This window comes from Athalia rosae, chromosome 1, assembly GCF_917208135.1.
Source record: "Athalia rosae chromosome 1, iyAthRosa1.1, whole genome shotgun sequence".
In the NCBI taxonomy this organism is placed as follows: Eukaryota; Metazoa; Arthropoda; class Insecta; order Hymenoptera; family Athaliidae; genus Athalia; species Athalia rosae.
This window is the reverse complement of record NC_064026.1, coordinates 9,787,024-9,808,567: the sequence shown is the minus strand read 5'-3', so window position 1 is coordinate 9,808,567 and position 21,544 is coordinate 9,787,024. Positions and strand designations below refer to the sequence as shown.

Sequence of the window (21,544 nt, the reverse complement as noted above, 5' to 3'; positions counted from 1 at the left end):
AATGTTAAATGATTATTAACATCGTCAGCACCGTTGCGATCCCGATTGTTATTTAAACGGTCCATGACGTATTTCGCAAAAATGAAAATCGAGTTTTTCAACGATAGTTCCAACATAACGTGAACTAACTAGTAGTTTTCGTAGTTTTTTTTAGGAGTAGCTATCCTATAGCCGTATCGATATCGTAGACCAGACAAAAATGATCCGAATAGCAATAAAGCACCGACGGCCACACGTGGTAATAATGGGACCTCATATAACGGAACGATATCGGAATTTACTTGTCGTCGAAGTCGGCGATGTGTAACGCGTAACTTAAGCCCTCATCCATCACGAAAACCCCCTGCAATACCCGACCTGCAGGACTAACTCACAATTTAGATATTCTGGACTGACCGCAATCCCCGACAATCGAAATTTACTCCGTGTCAAGGCAAAAAAAAACCTCGCCGCATACAGACCAATTTGAGAACGTTGTTTAATGACAAAACGCGGAAAATTACGAACTTTTTTCTGCGATATCACGCAAATGTGAGGTCGTCGGATTCTAAATGATACGGAATTCGCTTTTTCTCGCTCTGGTATTGCGGTATGCATAGAGGAACGAAATTTTTTCAAACAACTCTCTGTATAAACGTAGCTAAAAATTGCGATCGAACCAGAATCGCGTAGTAAGTTAAAGTAGGTATAGTACACTAATAAACAACAGAATTAGGAATCAGTGCAATCTGCAAGTATTCTGGGCTGTAAAAATGTTTCCGATAATCGGGTCGATCTACTCGTTAAATTTTGCCCGGCTGTCCCCGATTCGCTGAAAAATAATGATGATAATTTACGATTCCTTCGATATTATATCGTGGCAGCTTGGATGATTTATGAATTGGTGAACGCCTGTATTCGGGTGGTCGGTTTATAAAAAATCCCGACATTATGAAAATTTTAAACTTCATGCGAGAGCGTATTAAAAAAGTTGGAAATTTCGGCGAACAAGACTCCCACATCGATCAACCGCATTTTGATTTTCAATCGCTGTCACGATTGGCTTGTATAAAGAGTATTCGCAACCTTTGATTATTAGTCCGAACGACGTATAGATAGGAAATGATTATCGATTCCTTTTTCATACGTCACAGTTCGATCTGCCTATTATAGTATACCATTAGGATTATATATCGGATCAAAGCAGATTCGATCTGAGATGGATAATAGAGCAACACTTCTCATGGAATTTTCCTTCTGTTGCTCGGAAAAAAAACTCGAGAAAAAACCAAAATATCCGTCAAGTATATCAAGCGCAAGAAATTTCGATCCGTGCGGTCTATTGCGCTATCGAAGGTGAAAAGGATCAGCAAATGATTTTGAAATTCGCAAATCGCTTGCGAGGAAGGTTTCAATTTTTACTTCTTCATCGCTTCGAATCGGCGTTCGGTACTGCAGCATAACGATTGTCACCTCTATAATTGTTATCGGTGCGGTCCAAAGCAGCGACGCATCAACTTCGACTACCCAGCTGTACATCAATTGCAATAATTTACTAGCACACACGAATCGGGGGCTCCGTGATCCTGTGCAACAAGTCTTCATTTACTGTCAAACGGTAATTTTGGCATTGGATGATTTTCCTGTTTCGAATCCGACGAAGTGGAAAAAAAAAGGAGATCGCATGGCACCGGTGGGCAAGCTGGCCAGCCATACAGTCCCTGGAGAAGGGGTGCTATCTTTCTTATCAATGCTATTGCTATCCAATGGCGGAGTCGAGGAAGTAATCGCGGTGATAAGGGCGGCGTGCGTGCTCTGACGGCCGTACGCGATCTCTTCTCAGGTCTCTGACTGGCAGTCACGTCTGACACGGAGTAGAAGTCACGCAACGAAGTATTCATTGCAGTACCGGAAGCTCGATTTTCACAAGACCACTGGCACTGTGCGTAAATTCATCGATTCGAAACTAATTGTAAAATAACAAAAAAAAAAACAACATGATCACCAGGAAATAACGATCGGAGTATCGAAAATAGTAAAATATAAAGGGAGAGTCGAGAGCACGGTGTCCTTCGGATAAGTAAATTATTTGGCGGACATGACGGCGACGATGTGCAAGACAACGAGGTCCTTCCGCATCGACGATATCCTGTACCCTGAGCGAGGTTCTTCGCTGCGTAGGGAGGACGCGCCGACTTTGAGAAGGGTCGAAAGATCCATGAGCAGTTTGTCGAACAGTCCGAGAACTCCCAGCGCCCCGGCAACGCCACCCCAAATACCGGCGATACCGGTGGTTCCTCGTCATCATCAGGGACATTGGCCAGCCAGGCCGACGCCGGTTTACACGCCCCACCTGGACGACCAAATACTTCTACCCTACGATCTTCAACCTTACAGAGGTGAGTTCAACGAATGGCTCGGATTGTCGAGTTTTCTTTTTATTTCTGAGGTACCGAGCGGGAGTATAAGGTGAACCTCATTCGCAACTCTACCTTCGTGGTCTCCGGAGTTCCCGAATAAAATTGAAAGTAGAATTTTTCGACGCCGAAAAATTGCACTGCGACTTAACTGCGTCTTCGGTTGACTCATCATGGCGGATTCTGGTCTGCAAAGTCCCAAGAGACTTTGTCGCGACTTCCCGGCCTCACTCGTTTCCAAATATCTCATGATCTTTTTGCGACTTTTTACATTTTTACCACAAATTCACATACCAATCATACTATATTCATATAAGATTTCCTGGCGGAAAATATATGCCCGTAACGCGTTTACGCCTATAAGGATAATGTGTCTAATTAGGAATTGTTCCACCGTCTACAGGATGTACGAGGTTAGCCGTATATCGCACGTGAATACATTTTTAAATTAACGAGCGTGAATTTAACCAGGATACAAATTGATGTTACGAAGTTTAATTTTTATATCTGTATTCACATCCTCGTAACGCCATCGGCGTCGATTGAGTCACCCGGATTCTCGCTCGAACTTCATCGTCGACCGTCAACAGCGACATTCGAATAAACATAATCGAAACGATTTTTCGAACGCAATTAGCTGCAAAGGGCACAGTATTGTTGGGGGTAGTTCGATTATTATGTCACGACGCGTGTCGAAAGAATTGTGAATGAAAATTTGAAAACGATCAAGATACACGTTTTTTTTCCCACGCAGCCAGCGTTTCTAAACTAGACCTATATGCCCACTGGAATTCTGTCGCGGTTTTGAGCTGTAATCGGATAAGCAGATTCTCGGTAATAAAAGTGAAATTTGCGCATTGTGAAGCTGGTTACAGCAGAGGAAAAAAAAAAAAAAAAAAAAAAACCGAGATCCTGACCTCTCATTTCGTAACGCTCTCCAACGACCACAGAACAATCATAAATGAGATCCGCCATGATATAGAAACGGAGGGGATTTCACGTTGAACGATCCAAATGAGAACGTTTAATTGCCTCAAGTAGAGTAATATAAGAGCAATCTGCCGGTGTCAAGAAACCTAAGAAGAATAAATCCAAGGATCATTTGCGGTCTAAGGACTGGACTGTATCAGCTGTTTCCTTTTTCCGTTGTTGCAGATGAGATTAACAGAGTAGGTATAGAAGATGTGTAGAACTTGGAGCAGATAAGATATCCATTCATCTGTAGTTTTTTCACTTTCCGATTCCGATTTTCGTATCGCTAACGCGTACGTAATCGATCGATCCGTAGGTAAGATGCGTGAACTGTACACGCGCAAAAATTCATCTCATCACTGTACTTTTAATTTTCGTTTTATCGCTTGGGTAAAACACGCTTCTTTGAACGAATGGAAGGTCAAAACGGTTTATCGTTGCTGCAGCAACCCGCGGGAGTTGGCAGGATATATTTATCTTTAGGGACTTCCTTCCTGTATTTACTTTCTACAATACATTTCTCTATCTCGCATTGAAAACTGTTAAATGTACATATCTTGCCGTAGTTTACTCAAAATGCAATGATACATGTACAAACGAACCGGTACACGAGAAAATTTCACTAATAAAAATTCAATTATAATTCCTCGATTGAGATAATTCTTCATACACTCGATGAAAGTATACCTATGCACGTGTTTTATAATTGTAATAACACGTTCAATTTTACATCGAACTTTCACCGAATAGACGATCGTCGAACAAATTGAGCGTGATGAAAAAAATGACGAGTACATGCAATCCGATCGGTAATAATCAATCATATATCTGGAAAGAGTGATTAAGATTAAGCGGTGTTCGACGATCGACGTGTATTGTAGATTATGTCGAGTAGTTGATTATTAATTACTTAATTAGTCGGCGATTGGAGTCAATGGATTGAGAAGAAGAAAAAGAAAGAAACAAATCCATCACGTGCTAATCCGTATACTTTCTTCTATCCAAAGTACGTTGTTTCATTATCGTCGCTAAACCGGATTAAAATCATCGAAATATCTGGTTTGTCGAGAGACCGAATTTTCCACAAGTGAATCTCGATATTGTCGAAAGAGATTCCATCTGATTTCATTCACTTTTTGTTTCAGGTTTTACAATAACTTTTAATCTTGTGAGTTGTGGGCGTTCAACGTATACGTAGATACAGTAAACAAGACGGAAAGAGGTATCAACTCGGATCTCGCGCTATCTGAAAAGTTTATTTTCTAAACTGAATACATCAAACAATCGTTATCTGTTATACAAATATACATATCAATTAAACGCACTTCAGCAACGGCAAGCGTACTTTCGCAAATCGATCGCGTGTGTAATTCGAGCAAGTATTTTACCGATATGTACGTATATACATATATGTATTTTTGTACGAACATATAATAATAATAATAATGATACGTGGGATTACGGTGACAATTATTTTCTAATGTTCTCGTTTATTCCCAATTTTCGAAGAAGTATGAATCGCCAGTAAATTAGGCATTTCAAGAGTGCAGCGAAACGAAGATATGATACAAAAATAATAATGTCGCGAGCCAATGATACTATAGTTTTGTTGAACCAATGACTCGTTTTTCCTTCTTCACGGGCGTACATTGTACACGTAATATACCTGTACGGCCGTGTACACAGTGATGAAATAATTCAGGCTTTATAAATTGATTAATCAAAAATTTACGACATCGTTCGATAACTAAGCTTTTGCGGTAAGCGCTTTTATCGTGACAACCCGGCTAATAGCTCTGGAATAATATGTCAATCCGTTCACCACACGTCGAAACTTTCCTCCGTGTACAACCTCATCATCGTGTCTGGACTAGCAGCCTATAATAAAATTCGAAAATTTCTATCCTTTTTTATCCGTCGGGCGTGAGCGAGCTGCTCGATGCAGGATAAGCGACTAATCTTCTATGATATATATCATTACAGACTATTTTTAACTAGCGATTTTACATACTTTCATAATGAGCTGATAATGTATTCTCACGCACACGCGCATTCGCAATTGGATTGAAGTAAAACCACACTCGCGATGCCTTGGGTTTCCGCTGCTTTTTTTCACATTTTTTTGTTGACAAGTAGCTCTTGTAACAGTTTGTGGACCAAATCCATAGTTTATCGACGACGCATGATTAGCATACATAAATTAATAAATATAATACCTTCCATTCGAAATTGACATATTTTTTTGTTTTATTTTCTATTCTCGTTCGATTCTACAGAGACCGATCGGCAAGAATTAACGGTTACACAAAAATGGAGAAAAAAAAAACGGGGAACAAAATTCTTCTACCGGGTGGAACGCAATCGAGAATCCGTAAGACCATTTTATCGCGCCTTCGATCTGTCGTACGATACATTAATCAGTACAACGTGATTCCTTGATTTACAAATCGATCACTGATTACCCGTATATATTTGGCACTTGGCAATCTATATTTATTGTCACGGCTGAATAGGTTTATTGACGCATCATATAAACGTGTATCCCGTCGATACTTTATGAGGTATTCGTATCGTATACAATATAGATATATACGCGAGGACGCTCACGTGCTCAATTTATCGTCAACCCCCCACAAGTACGTTTAATCCCGTCGTTACAGTCGCGGCGACAATTACAATATGGAGTAAGATAATAACGCATTGTCACGTGTGTTCAATGATCGAAAATTCATTTCTAATATTGTGTATTGTATAATACGGGGTCAACCGATTTATTCGCGGTTTTTTCCGACCAACGATCCAAAACCGTTGGATCAAACGTTCGGCGATCGCTTAGCCATGCTCACCTGCACCTATGGTATATCGTTAGAGTATTACGTATACACATATACGTATAGTTCCCCGATTCCCCGATCGAATAACTCAACCGAACGAAACCGAGTGAACCGTGTAAGGAACGAACGGACTGGTATTTGTCGACGGTCAACACTCTTATCGGTAATGTATTTGATTGTCCGATGAATGTCGAGGCGCCAAAAAGAGATTATAATGCTATTGATCATTAATGCCGTCGTGTGGGATAAGTTATACCTGGTGCGTCGTCGCATGAATATACAAACACGTATGGTGTACCGTATCCCCCGTACCAACATTTTCATGGCCCCCTCCGCGATACAGCATCTATACAAACATGTAAACATACGTATGTACAGAAATGTATTTACACGATAACTATGTGAGAGAAATAATATCGGTTATCAGTTGGGCCCGAAAGGATTACGCCGACAGAATAAAATCGATCAATCGTACATGATCGGTACGTGTTACAGAGAGACGGAAGCTAAAAGAGCCTCCGAAACGGTTGACCGCCTTTGACGCGATACCGTAACGCGTTACGATCGCCTCTCTTTATTGTCAGAGTTGATTGCTCGGCACCCTTCAACTCTACGACACATATGTAATCGAGTAATCGACAGTTACCCATCTGCACTTCTCATACATACCGTATGAATTTTACGATACTGCGCATTATCGTATGAATACACCGAATGATAGATTCAAAAATCTAAACGGCCTCCTCGTAAAAATAATTATGAGAATTGCTGTTTTCATTTTCTCCTTTTTCTCGCGTTGCAACTTTCTGACATAATTTTACCATCCGTCGAGAACTTTGCGGTGAATGTTCCACGCCCCCCGATCCGATTAAATCCATTTTTAACGAGACGAGAAATTTTCCCGCCGATATTCTGGTCAGACAGAAGTTCTTTGCTCCCGTATTTCCTGTGCGGTATATCAATGCCGATATCTCGATTTCGGTTAATTAGCCTGAATGTATTATGTGTATTAAAATACGTAATTATTTGTGCGGTTATTTTTCGCGCGCGATTGCATCATTCCGACCAACTGCGCAACGATACGATTTACCATTTTATTTATCATCTGGAGAGTGTAGAATTGTATTCTCAAGCACACCTCGCTATTTTTATGGCATGCACATTTTTTCGCGAACGTACGTAGCGTAGGACGTAGAGCCGGCTAGTTCGATCCTGGTACCCTCGGGTATAACGAATCGACGCAAACGGTCTTAGAATTGAAGGCTTCGGACTCACAAGCCGTATCTTTATGTGCTGATATATTTCACAACGAACAACTCGGAATTGTATTGTAGACGCGAGACGAGCGCGTAAGCGACTTCTTGGAATTGCTCGGAATCGATGATAATCATTACAGATAAGAACAAGGCCCATAAAAGAATATAAACCTTTGTCGCGTGTTTGTAGGGATTCGTGGCGCAACGACTCCGACGATCCGATCGGAATTGGTGGGACGTCGCTAACTCCGCATCGATTTTTCGAAATTCGATATCTTGTGCTAAATCTGGGGCACGAAGTCCTTTGCGACTAACGAACCCCTGCCGCTCTCCGGAAATGAATAAATGAATGAATGAATAAAACCCCGACTGACTTTTCTGTTTTTCAGTTCCAACCACTAGATTTTGGTCCCCGTTGTATTCGCCTTATCAGCTTCCCCTGCAGCACAATATTTTGGCAAGACTACAAGCTGCTCACCACAGTAAGCGCAAGGGTGGTCAAGTCCGATTCACACCCCAGCAAACTGCTGGCCTCGAAAGGAGGTTCGGTGCTCACAAATATCTGAGTCCCGAGGACCGAAGACAACTGGCCGCCCAGTTGAAGCTCACCGATCGTCAGGTATTAACAATTTCTAATGAAACGAGTCGATGGATTTTCAATTTCTCTTATTCCTTGACCAGGTGAAAACATGGTTCCAAAATCGTCGCGCTAAGTGGCGCAGAGCAAATCCCACGGTGTCGAACAGCGAGGGAGCGGAGTGTTCGAGAAATTCGGAGCACGGCAAAAATTGCAGCGACCTTAACGACGAACAGGATGATCCTTACGACAGTGACTGTGAAAGTACAATTTTCGTTACCGATTAAGCGAAGCAGATTCAAACGTTTATCTAGCTGACGCCATAAGCAAGACAGAAGAAAAATCGCACCGCTCCAACCCTGCGTCTGAACGTTAATGTGAAACGAGGAATTTCAAGATGAGCTTTACGGGGTTTGCACATTTGAAGATCGTAGAGACGACTCTGCTCCAAAATATGCCGGCACGATAAAAATTTTTGCTTGAAAATTTCACAAAACTGTGCTGATGAACAAAAATTCACGAAGAAAATGGACAACGTACAATCTCGATCGCTCTCAACTTCCGTTTCAATAGCTAACTATGCGTTGAATGTTATTTCAAATTTTTCTCGTGTCAATCCCCGTTGCGTTCCACTTACCATTCAAATAACAAACTTTGAATCTGATTCGACCGAATAATTGAAAGCAAACTTTATCGTACGAATATTCATGAATATTACAGTAAGGGACGACGATGCAATTTTTTTCTTCTACAATTTCCTTATTATTTTGCATAACTTTAAAAACCGAGTATGTTTTATATTAAAACTATGTGAAGGTTGAACGACTCTAGTGTCATAAAGATGTATTGGAATTACATCATGTATTTATTTTTTTTAAATCGTCACGAGAATAGTGACGTTTAACGTTTTCATTATTATTTCTATATAGTATTCATTTATAGCGATTAAGAAAAATGTAAATCATAATATCATGTACAGTTATTACTTTCATGTGTATATAGTGTAACGGTATATTATAGTGAACGAAAAAAATAAATTAATTAATACCGATCCGTACTAGACCGATAGTTATTTTTCTTCTTTTCCTTCTTTTTCCTACGATTCATCTCTCATTATGTATCTTTGGCATAACGAATCATTTATCCTATAGCTTCATAATGTCACCAGAAATATTAATAAATCCTCAATAATTTTTATGATCCTCCGAATAAATTTGTAGATAGGTTCTCCGATTGAAATGCTGATACGATGACAAAACTTTTTAGGATTACTCTTTCTTTCTTTTCATCTTTCGTTCGCAAAGAAACTGAGTAAAAAAAAAACCACTCAAGAACCCGGTAGACGGTAGTAATGAAGTAGGAGAATAATCAGTGTATGAAATCGTCAAGTGTAGCACATCATTATACGTATTTTGTTCTTTTTATTATTTCCAAATCTTGCTTAGAGCCTGAAGAAATTCTTTCACAATCTAATTATTTAATAGTAATTAAGTTTAACATTAACGCCTGACAATGATGAAGTAAAGATTACAGATAAGCTATCCTTTTGCCCAGTCATACTTATATGATATGCATGTTTTATTTTACCTATGTTGTTGTTGTTAATATTATTATTATTATTATTATTATTATTATTACTATTATTAATATTATTAATATTATCGTTATTATTATTATTGTTATTATTATTAGTATTGATATTATTGATATTATTATTATACTCGCTATAGTAAATTGTAATATGTATTGTGAGACTTACGGGCATATAAATAGAATCTTATTGCTTAATATTTTATATTATAAATTACATATTTATGATGATATGTTTTTGTAGTCCCAATGATTAATATGCACATTTTGTGCAATGTCTCCGGCGAGACATGTATGGACGGATTCACCCAGATATATTTTTTCTTTGATATTTAGAAAATCTTGCTGTTCATGAAATTAATAATATGGATATATGTAGTGCTTGATATGAAGTACGCGTGTATCGAATTTTTTATCAGAATTGGTGCAATAAAGAGAAAAAAAAAAATTGAGGGCAGCGTTTAATGTTTTTGTCCATTTGCTGCAAATATAAATGACGTTGTACGCACGTGATTATACGTTCGGATTCTGAATTTGATTACCGTATTCGTAATCCATATCATTATTTTCTAGGCTCGATTTTCAAAATATCAATTATATCCAGCAGTATTTGACGAGGCCTCAGATTGTCATTTAATTAACGGCCCCCCCTCACCCACCCCCCGTTTATTCGCGCGAATCACAGCTATACATGATATAATATTTATTATAGTGTTTATATATGCATTGAGAAAGTAGGAGAGAAAATTTTACTCAAGCCTCGTCAGTATACTGGAATAACTAATCGGATTTTACTCCGGTACTACGATCATAGAGATTTTTTTTCTTTTCTTGGTTTTTCAATTAGTTTTTTTGTTTTTTTTTTTTCCTTTTTCTTTTTCTTTAAATATCACAATAACCTCACACAAAAAGCCTTACTACATAATCTACAAATTTATACTCATTATGTATATATATTATGCTTAACTTAATTTAACAAATACGAATTATAAAGTAACTATTTTATTAACTAATCAATTAATTTCATTATTTATTCATTCATACTCATAAGTAATTTCATTTTATTCAGACTACGAATGTGACTAATATTGAAATACATCATAGCATTTAATTGAATCATATTGTGTGTCTCCATTAGGTTTCCAATTTTTTTTTTTTTTTTCCCCACTCTCATCAACAATTATGCGCGAACCATAAAAGGCGAATTGATTACCGTTGTCTTCTTTTATTATTATTGTTAACAATTATCGTTATTAAATTTTATTCATTATTATATTTTGCGATGTAATTGAACTTTGGTTATACTGCAGTAACAGCTGTATAATAAATGATTAATGAACGTACGATGATATATATCTATATATATATTATAAAACCATAATAACTAATTACAGATTCAAATCATTTATATATAATTTAATTTTATGTGTATTATAATGATTCCCTATAATAATTGATATCATAGTGTTGCTTAACTCCAATTGTTTAACAGGCAAATTCATACTTTCAATCTTTTTTTTTAAATTTCCTTCTCTTCGATATGTTTTCTCGTCATTTCACATGAACTTTTTTAATATGTCAATTTTCATCTTGAAACCATGCTTCGCAGACTCCTACGCATGATATTTGAATTCGACGACCATAAAAACTTGAATATTTTTCTTTCAATCCATAGAATAAATCACGATGCGTCTTTTTATTTTCTTAAAATTTCATATTTCTCAACTATCAATCATATATTTGTCATTTTCGAACTTTTCTGATTAGAACACAATGCAATTCCAACATTGCATCCTGTACAATTATGGAATTCGCAGATTGCGTGAAAATTGAATTGATGTAGTATATTGTTAAAATTTCTTTAACGTAATTTCATACGATGTATGATAATCAGCTATAATTTAATTTGTATACCTATTCTCTAAAATTGGTTATAATTAGTCGCATTATTATTTATTATATCGTTATTGATATTATCGTATCATTACCATTAGTATTATTTTATATAATAATTATTATTGTTATTAATATTAATATTACTAATTATTATTATTACTGTTGTTGAGATTATTATTATTTATATTATTATTATTATTATTAGTAATAATAACTGACATTATTAAAAATTGAAAATAAAAAAAATAAATAAATAAAATATACATAGCGTCGTCTATGTTATTAGATAGAATTGGGGGCTTATCACGAAGATGTTGTATTAACTATTTCGTATTATTACTATTATCATTATCGTTATTATTACTATTATTAGTATTGGTATTATTGTTACGATTATTATTATTGAACTGACATGAAGTGATCTGATCATCCAGTTTACAGAAACGATACATGAAAACGTGCGGTGTATTTGGAAATGCGGCAGAAATAGAAGAACAAAAAAATGTATGAAAATAATTTCAATCAATTTCAAAAACTATGAGAATCACAATTTGTTATATTCACTGTAATAAAAATCGGATGGAACAGAATTCATAGATAGAATAATTCTATGTAGAATCCGCAGTTTTGAACGAGAATATTAAATGACGTTTACCATCGTCTTGAGGTGGACGAATTGTTACTTTTCTTCTTCTTTTTTTTATTCAATCGTTGTATTATAGTGTACGAACAAGTCTAATATATTCTGTACACGATCTACTAGGATTTCTTGCATTTTCACTTTTACCCGTCGAAAAGATGGACTTCACGTGCATATCGTAAATGCGGCGTTTTTTAATTGTATCAATGAAATTTGAAAACGGTATTCGTTTGGATCTTCTCAATCGATTCAAGACAAGATATAGAAAATACGACATCCGTCTTTTTCGCTGGTACATACATGAGTGGGCTCTTTGAAAAATTTAGTATAATTATGTAATGTGTTTTCTCTTCTCTCGTCAGTGTAGGGATTTAAAAAATGAAACGATTGAAATACATTTGGGATTTTATCGTTGACTCTCTGTATTGGCGTGGGTATAACTATGGGCGTAACTAAATTTTTTGTTAAAATTAAATTGTTAATTAAAAATATATTCGACGATAGTACGCGTTTGAATCACGGCATCCGACGTCTACGAATGGTAGAATAGAATATTGTAATTGTATATCAAGTCACAGCCCCGTGTGAGAATTATAAAGTTATTCAGTATAAATAATCAATCGTCGTATCAGTAGTAATTTTTATTCAGGACTAACGAACGATTTTTCATTGACAATGAATTGATCATACATCTATTGTAATGATTTTGACGGATTTATGGATAGAAGTTATTTTTCAACGACATATTGCATATCATCTCTTTCAGATCTTTGAGGCAAGGTACAACAAAAATGAACTGAAATATAGAAACAATAATGCCAAATAGACCAATTAGTTATTATACCGGGTTCCTATTGAAAAGAAATTATTCCAGGAGATAAATGAATAATATTATACACCTCTAGAATAATATTGATTGGTATATTCGTGATTCTAACGAACTTCACATTGCGCAAGGCGACGGAGTTCCTCTATAATTTATACCCTGCAAATCGACCGCGCGTATTTGATTCAGACTAATTTACGTAGACACATTCAATTTTCGATTACAGAACAATCGAGATATAAATAAAAGCAATTGTAAAATACTAGTAAAACAAACAGAAGATTAAAACGTAGCTGTAACCGATCGATTTAAATGTGAATAATTCAACAAGCTTTAGCGAATTTTCTTTTTTCTAGCATGATACGATTTGTTATGTACCTTGACCACTGTGAGCCAGGGCGCGTTGGGGCCCGCATTTTATTGATCGGTTGCGGGGGCCGTTGTCTTTTTGAATTGTAGTTAACGTAGTACATACGTAAAATACATACACGTATACCCACATACAAATATATTATTTGTAAGTTACGACTCCTGCGCGATTCAAATGGTATTTTAACGTATATGGTTATACGAAAAATAAAGTAGTGTTACGCGAAGGTAAATTGGCTGGTAACACGCGATCACAAAAATCCAAAGTGCAATCTAAAACGCACGTGTGTATGTATATATCATATGGGTAGGTAGGTATACATGTTGTAAGTATTTTGGTGAATACGTCGAGTAATATCCCACAGATTTTTATAGTATAATATGCATGTATATATAGATAATAATAATTGTCTCTGGCATTTTATAAAAGTCCATTGAGAGCACCCAACAACATTTCGATTCGCGAGAAACGTGTTACTTTCATTTGTTTCATTAGTATCATTATTTTTTAATTTTAAGTTTTCTTAGCTCATCAATTTTTATTTGTTCATTTATTTATTCATTTAATTTCATATCTCTTTCTTTCAGGCGCCAACGAACGATGTATAGCGTAAGGCTTCGAATTTAAATAAATAGATATAATTATGGATTTTAATTTATAATTGATGTCGCTTTACCGTATCGATATCACGTGCAATTCATAGAGCTATACAATCGACGATACGATGAAAGGAAATTTATTAAAATCGAAAGCTAGATTAATACGAATACTTCTGTTGCTCATGAAAAACGAAAATGCACCGCATTCGTCGGCATAATTTTATGTAGATAAATAAATAAAATGATAGACATATTAATTGATCATCGTAAATGTATTGAGATACAATATTTACGTAAGATAGTGTTTAACTGTGTAATTACCTAATTCGTTAGGAAAGAACAAAATTAGAAAACTGTTCAATTAAATTATTACTCTGGCAGTGCGAAAGCGATGTCTTACATGGTAAGTAATATTACATGTATAGCTGTCATCGGAATTTAGTACACAATATGTAATATAGCGATTCATGTATATAATGAAATGATCAAACGTGCTGCCGATAGTAATTAAAAAAAACAAAAAGATAATAATATTATAAAACCTTTAAGAATTCAGGATAATTATGAATAGTCTTCAAAGAATCGATAAGTAGCCTAGTACAAATAGATATAAATTAAGTATAAGCTAGCAAGTATATAGATGCATTCCATATACCGAATGCATGTTGTATACAATTTTATTTTTTGCATAAATTGTACCCGCACGCTGCAACGATATGTATAAATTATCTGTTTCGGGACGAGCATTGTAAGCTGCTTTCCTTGGACCCCAATAAGTTTGCGTATAGTTTTACGGTGATTCACTAACTTTTAGTATCCAAACATTATCGCAAATTCGTAATTATACTTATCTACAATTATTCATGTATCTAAAATAATGTTTTTGTTTGTTTACTTTACTTTTTGTTTATTAATGTACTTCTTCCACTTTTTTTTGTCGGGTTTCCGTTTACTCCATTTTTATAGATTTTTTTCTCCGTTTTTGTTTTTTCTCTTTTTCGACTTTTTTTTTTTGTTTCTTTTATTCAATCATTTATTTAATTATTCATTAATTTACTTATTCTTTATAATTATGAAATATTATCATTATTACTTTTTTTTATTATTAAATAAAAATGTCGTGAGGTGTTCAAGTCTTTGGATCGATATTGACATCTTTGGTAATTTTACCTTTAGTATGATATTTTCGCATACTCATTCATATGTTTTATATAATATACGCACATAAATATTATATACCTACATATTATATATTATATATGTATATGGATACAATACATATCATAGTGTTGCAGAAACCGAAAAACGATGAGCTAACGAAAAAGTATAGGTATTTCAAAAATAATTGGTAAACTATGATGAGAAAAAAATTACTAATAGTGACAATAATGATAATAATAATAATAATAATAATAATGATAGTAGTAGTAGTAGCAGTAGTAGTAGTAGTAGTAGTAGTAGCAGTAGTAGTAGTAGTAATAATAATAATAATTTTCAGTATACTTTTTAATATTTTGTACCGTTTCATATCTCATTTTCGCGGTATTTTTCTATTGCGATGATGATTTTCAGCATGGAATCAGTGATATTTTCTTTTCTCTTTCATTTTTGGTGTCTTGTTGTCTGCTTTTAATATTTATTATGTACGATAATAATGAATTGTTGTAAGTATGATCGAATGCTAGTCAGGAAATCCGCGAACATTCGTTTTTTTACGATAAAATATGTACTTGGATCCCTAGTTTCTATTTTATAATATTTTAAACGTCAGTATACAAGTAGGTAATAATGTTAAGTACGTTTCGACTCGGATCGTTCGCGTGCCTTTTGACATTGCTTTTATCATTCCTGCGCCTTTCACCTGGTACCATTCCGTGTACCTGTATATTATGCAGTATCAATGTATGTACATATGTGTCACATACGCGCACGGAATACATGTAAATAAATAAATGAAAAAGTGTACAAGCTACGGGCACGTATTTGTAAACTATGCGTTGCATGTGTATATACATAGTATAGTATAGAAGCAGTCGATTGTACGAGGGTGGTTTGTGGATGGAATACGAAAAAAACAAATTAAATAAATAATAAAGAAAAGAGAAAAAGAAGAAAATAAAAAATATATACGCTCAATGCCAAGATGTCGTCGCGGTGATATTGAAACTATAGGTCTGAGTGTATGTGAATTATGTGCGCGATAAATGCGCAGATCGATTCGCGAAATATTTGTACCTCCCGCATCCATAAATACCTACGTTTTTTCATATGTACGTATATATGTATATTGATATATGTACATACAATGTAATTTGGTATATAATATATAAGAGATCCGCGGTATACCACCAGTTCATCGTATCAAAACGTATATATACGCCTGTATATGAATATAGGTATGAGTGTGTACTTACTATATATAGGTACATATCGTACAGTACGACGTTGAACATAATCGAAAAAACAACTCGCGCGTGATGTTAGAATTTCTACAGTACAAAATATCTGATTGACATGCAAATTTGTTTTCTATATACGCTATACACATATATATATATAATATATTATATATAGATATATGGTATACCATATGAATCGTCATTAGTATTAAATATTTCAATATTTATATGATTTTCCATTTCTTTTACGTTTTATCCTTCTTTTATGATTGATAATATATTATATTATTACTTAATCCGATATCCTTATATCTTATATGCAAATACCACTCCATTTAGCCGTACTATCTACTGATATGAGTTAGTTCACTTGTAAAGCACTTTAAATTCAACCTATTAATTCATTGATTGAATATAATTATTATATTCCCTTATCACCTATGTATATAGATATATATGTATATATATAATATATCATTTACAATTTACGCTACTTATTATAAATAACAAGTTACAATTACATATACAATATTGTATGGTTTTTTTTTTTGTTTTTTTTTCGTTTTTTAATTTTTTTTCCTACGCCGAAATGCATAATATCGATGTATACATGTGCAAAATATTTGTACATGTATATTTCCATATCCGCATTCATATTCCATACATCATATGAGTTGCCATCATTGGCAAGTGTTCACAGCTGAACACTGCCTGTTCCGATATTGCTAAATTTTTTTTTCTCTCTAACTTTATACCTATTTAGTTATTTTTATTTTTTTTTTTATTTTCTTGCATCATGTTACTTTTTTCATAGATATTTCACGAAACGCCAGAATACCTCCAAGTAATTGTCTATAATATTATAAGCTTAGCCGAGCTCAAACGAGAGTAAACTTTTGTAAGTTTTGAAAAAGACCTCGAACAAACTCGATACGTTGGAGATATATCGGGTTTTCATTTGTCAATGATCATCTAATTCTTCATATTTTTTTCAATTTGTTCAAATTTTCTCTTTTATTTACTCATTAATTACTACAGTACTTAAAGAAAAAGTCGATCAGTTTTTTTTCCCTAATTTTTCAACTTGTAAATAAAATATCAGTTGGTAGGTGTACATGATTTACTGTTAGGATCAATTAATTGTGTACAGGTATGCACGTTCATATAGGTCATTCACTAAATTATCATGTTTAGTAGATATGTTTTTGACTTCATGACAAAAAGATGTCAACTGAAATAATTATTGTACACGGATATCCTTCTTTCTCAAACAGGACTCACAGGCTCAATTTTTTTTTCTTCCATTAAATCAAGGTTTGTATGCATTATATTCGCGACAAATAAATAACTGTAATAATTGTAATGATAGTCATAATGATAATGATAATGGCAATAATAATAATAACAATAATAATAAGAATAATAAGAATAATAAGAATAATGAAAGCGTGAACGCGAAGGCTGGTCTTATAAATAAAAAATTGTCAATTCGCTACTGTAAATTTAAATTTTTGAATGATTAACTAGGATATATCTAGAGATAATATTTAGTGTATAATGTGGCTGTGTATCAGCTACGTACAAGAAGTCAGAAGGCTTTCGTGTTTTGGAGTCGATTTTTTGAGGCGTTTGACGCAAATTTTGTAGTTGATTTATTCGAGAGACTCCAAAAAACGCTTCATTGTTAATTCCCTTTCCTATTATGTAAACCAGATCTTGTCATACCCCATTTGGGCAATGTTTCTTCTATTCATTTTCTCTACATTTTGTTGAAAATCAATAGCCTTGTAAAATGACCTGCCCCGATCGCGTAAAGCATTTACCTATCATATAGTCATTAAATACTCGTTATTGTAAATAAAATACATCTGAACATTATATGCGATATAATAATTTTTTTTCTCTTTACTATCTTCATCATCACTGAAATTTCAAATTTGCTCCTTCCGTCCGCCTGTACATGCCATACCTTCATAAACAAGCCTTAGTTAGGCAAGTTAATCGATGAATTTTTCTTTTTAATTGCTATTATTATCATTCTGTTAATTCTTACTATCATTTCGTTACTAAAAATTTGAAAATGTATATAATGCTTATCTTTGTGTATAGGAAACTGTTACAATTATCAATCAACCATCCGTGTTTCTGTCCTCAATTTAACTGGATCTTTGAATATTTGGCTAAGTAGATATTGTATATTTTACCGGTCTAACGACGAGTATGTCAGCCATTTTGAAATATTTTATCTGAATTGTTTGATTAACCGGTTGATGCGTCGAGTGATATGTATATGTATCTAATATGCATGCAAATAACGGAGTTTTTAGAAAAATATCGCAAAGTAAAATATGAGATACATCATTAGGACGGTATTAAGATGGGACCAAATAATTGGCCATTCACTTCGTTCTTTCTTTGCCTTTTTGTCTTCAGTTTTCAGAAATATAAAAATAAGAAACTCGATCCTGTTTAGACGTTGCATACCTAATGAATGTGGCAGCAAAATATCATGCGGCATATATGTGAGCGGCAAATATCCGTTGTTAATAAAAACAAAATTGAGTAATTCAATACAAAAATAAAATTATCATAGCTCAGACGTGTTATTTTATTTTTGTAAGATGATCGTGAGAAGTTCTCGCCTTTGTGTTATTCTCAACAGAATAAGTGATGTGGATTTGTATTGGTGGAAAATTTTGTGCTGATTATACGTTATTGAAAATTCATTTTTCCTCTGAGAATTATAATAAAAAAAAGAATATGCAGCAGAAAGATATAGCCACATGATATTTGGGATGACCGTCTGATAGAAAAACTGCTGTGGTGAATGAGGAAGAAAGTAAAAGGGATAAAATAAGAGCAACTCAGGTGTTCAGTTGAAAGTGAAAAGGCAACGAAATTGATGATAACGGAAATTATCAGAAATATTTGTACGGCAATAGTAATAATTTAATAAATATAATATTTCAAGTCTGACATAATATTATTTTCAGTCATCAGTCTTGAAAATATTTCTTTGTCGTTTGTTGAAACATACGTATAGCATTGCCTTGAACATTATCGTCAATACCGCCATCATGCGCGTCAAATATAAGTCACTGGCCTTAAATTTTAGGGATATATACCTGTAACGAGTATATACGGATCAGACGAACGAATTTGCTGGAAAATTATAGAAAAGAATCGTTTCAAACCCACAGGACTATATCGTTGGAAATAATCGATACGTGATTCCGTTATTGCTTGATAAAAATTTTCAATATTGAATATGTATGTAATGCATAATATGTAATAATAGGTATAGGTATTTCAATATAACCGATATGCCACAATTTTAATCCTGTATTTTCCCGAAGTCTCATTTTTAATAATGAGAGTTTAGGCAGAGCCTAGAGCTACACGACTGACATTGATATTAAGACGTGACTTACGGTACCATGACTCGACCAACAGGAAGGCACTTGGGCAAATTACGTGCCGAGTTGGCCATCTTTCTATATAGCTCTCGGGGCACACCTCCGCTACTAAACATAGATCATAGTTTACTTACAATTTTCGCTACCTTAATATTATGATATGTTCACATTCGTTATATAATTATCCTATAACACTCTCCTCTCTCAAATATGTAGGGATATATCCTCATCGTTAAGAGATATATATTCGTACGTTTTCACAATGCTGATGATAAACATAAATACACGTTTCTTAGGGCACCTTTGGTATTAAGCTTGTTTGAATGTTAATATATGAAGTGTATATATATATATATAACTTTAATAATACATGTGCTTTCAGTTAATAAGATCAATTTTCCTATCATTTATAACGTGTGTTGTGATTTTAACAGTGCCTTTTTACATGTAACTGAAACTAATAGATCTCCTCCAACCGTATTTTATATCCTTCGATAGCCTCTCTTCGGATCATGGGAAAGAATTAGGTCAAGGATCGGGGTTGGGTCAGGTCACATAGGGTTGTGGGGAGGGCCTCATAATTGTCATTAACCCCTTCAAATAAATACAAAAGCATACAAATTTAAATTACCACGAATCCAATAAGTTAAATAATGATAGAAAATAATAGAATATACCCAGGTTGTAACATATACGCTGCGTCTCTGAACCGCTGTATACATTTCTCTCTTGTACTGCGATTTCATTTTTTCTCGCTCTGTGATTTTTTCTCTCAATACGGTCGATTAACTAACCTGCGTCTGCAATCGGTTCCTCAGTCGTTACACTCTGATATTTGAAAATGGAAAAAAGTGAATCGCAACCATTTTCCGTTCGTACAACGCATCCCAGGAGGTCGTAGAATCTGCTGTTATCGATATCGTTTGTATCCGATGAGGCTACTAGCGCACTTGTCACATTCCGCTCACATCAATTTTAAGATTGCCCAATTTCATCTCCCTTTGTTCCCTGTAAAATAAAATTATTGCTATTCGTTATCGTCAATCATAAAGCGATAACATTGTTACACACACATTCAATTGATTTCAACGCTTTTGTGCACTGGAATATTTATCAATACTTGTTCAGCTGAACCCAAGAGATGAAAAGGAAAAAAAATATATAGAAAAATGGAAAAACGGATACGGATTCGGTTTCTGATATAGACAGACCGTCTCGCTGAAAAAAGAGAAGTGTGTTACCATGTTACGTGTTTTACATTCTGTATGATTCTGTATTCCCTGAATTTGCTGGAGTAAAGTTTCAAGTATAAACGAGAAAGTTTTTCTTGTCGATACCGCTTACCGGAGACTCGCAGGATTTCAGGAAAAACTGTATTAGAAGTTTGCTGGAAATATTGATGAAAATATAAAACTCCAACCAAGAATATTATACACCGCAAAATGTAAACGCTAATGCATTCAGGGGCGATTCAACTTTCGCAATTATCCGCACGAACTACAATACACAAAATTGACAATATTACAGGATACGGAGGACATCGAATGCTCGTACGACACGTGAAAGCGTATCGCGGCATTAAAATTTTTTATTTTCAAATTATTATTTCGATGCAGTTTTACGATTAAGGGATGAAAAACTCCATTTCGATGCGTCGCATGTCGGTTACCTGAATCATTTTTACAGTCAAAGCGCAATGATTTCCCGATATAAATGTAGACATTAGGTACAATACATTCACAGCGAGGGCTATCCTCTCGGGGTTTCCTTGAC

General features: G+C 34.6%; 2 protein-coding genes across 4 annotated transcripts in view; one reads left to right on the top strand and one right to left on the bottom strand.

The window, feature by feature from the left end:
• The first annotated feature begins 1,814 nt into the window (after positions 1 to 1,814).
• On the top strand, positions 1,815 to 9,092 carry LOC105685045 (hematopoietically-expressed homeobox protein hhex). The gene is made up of 3 exons (XM_012398849.3): positions 1,815 to 2,378; positions 7,848 to 8,077; positions 8,140 to 9,092. Exons 1-3 carry the CDS (start codon positions 2,078 to 2,080, stop codon positions 8,320 to 8,322), a joined length of 714 nt encoding a protein of 237 aa, XP_012254272.2. The 5' UTR covers positions 1,815 to 2,077; the 3' UTR covers positions 8,323 to 9,092.
• A 347-nt stretch (positions 9,093 to 9,439) lies between these two features.
• Positions 9,440 to 21,544, bottom strand: part of LOC105685090 (protein couch potato) — a 45,757-nt gene continuing 33,652 nt past the window's right edge. For all 3 annotated transcript variants that reach the window (XM_048650197.1, XM_048650195.1, XM_048650192.1), the window contains one exon: positions 9,440 to 20,779. In XM_048650197.1, the coding sequence (XP_048506154.1) occupies positions 20,725 to 20,779 (55 nt within the window). In that variant the 3' untranslated portion in view covers positions 9,440 to 20,724. The remainder of the gene's footprint in view (positions 20,780 to 21,544) is intronic.

Excerpts from the sequence above, each read along its gene's own strand:
- LOC105685045 (XM_012398849.3), top strand. The coding sequence starts at position 2,078 with ATGACGGCGACGATGTGCAAGACAACGAGGTCCTTCCGCATCGACGAT. Across the intron at positions 2,379-7,847 it reads CGATCTTCAACCTTACAGAG|TTCCAACCACTAGATTTTGG; the intron begins GTGAGTTCAACG and ends TCTGTTTTTCAG. Across the intron at positions 8,078-8,139 it reads TGAAGCTCACCGATCGTCAG|GTGAAAACATGGTTCCAAAA; the intron begins GTATTAACAATT and ends TTCCTTGACCAG.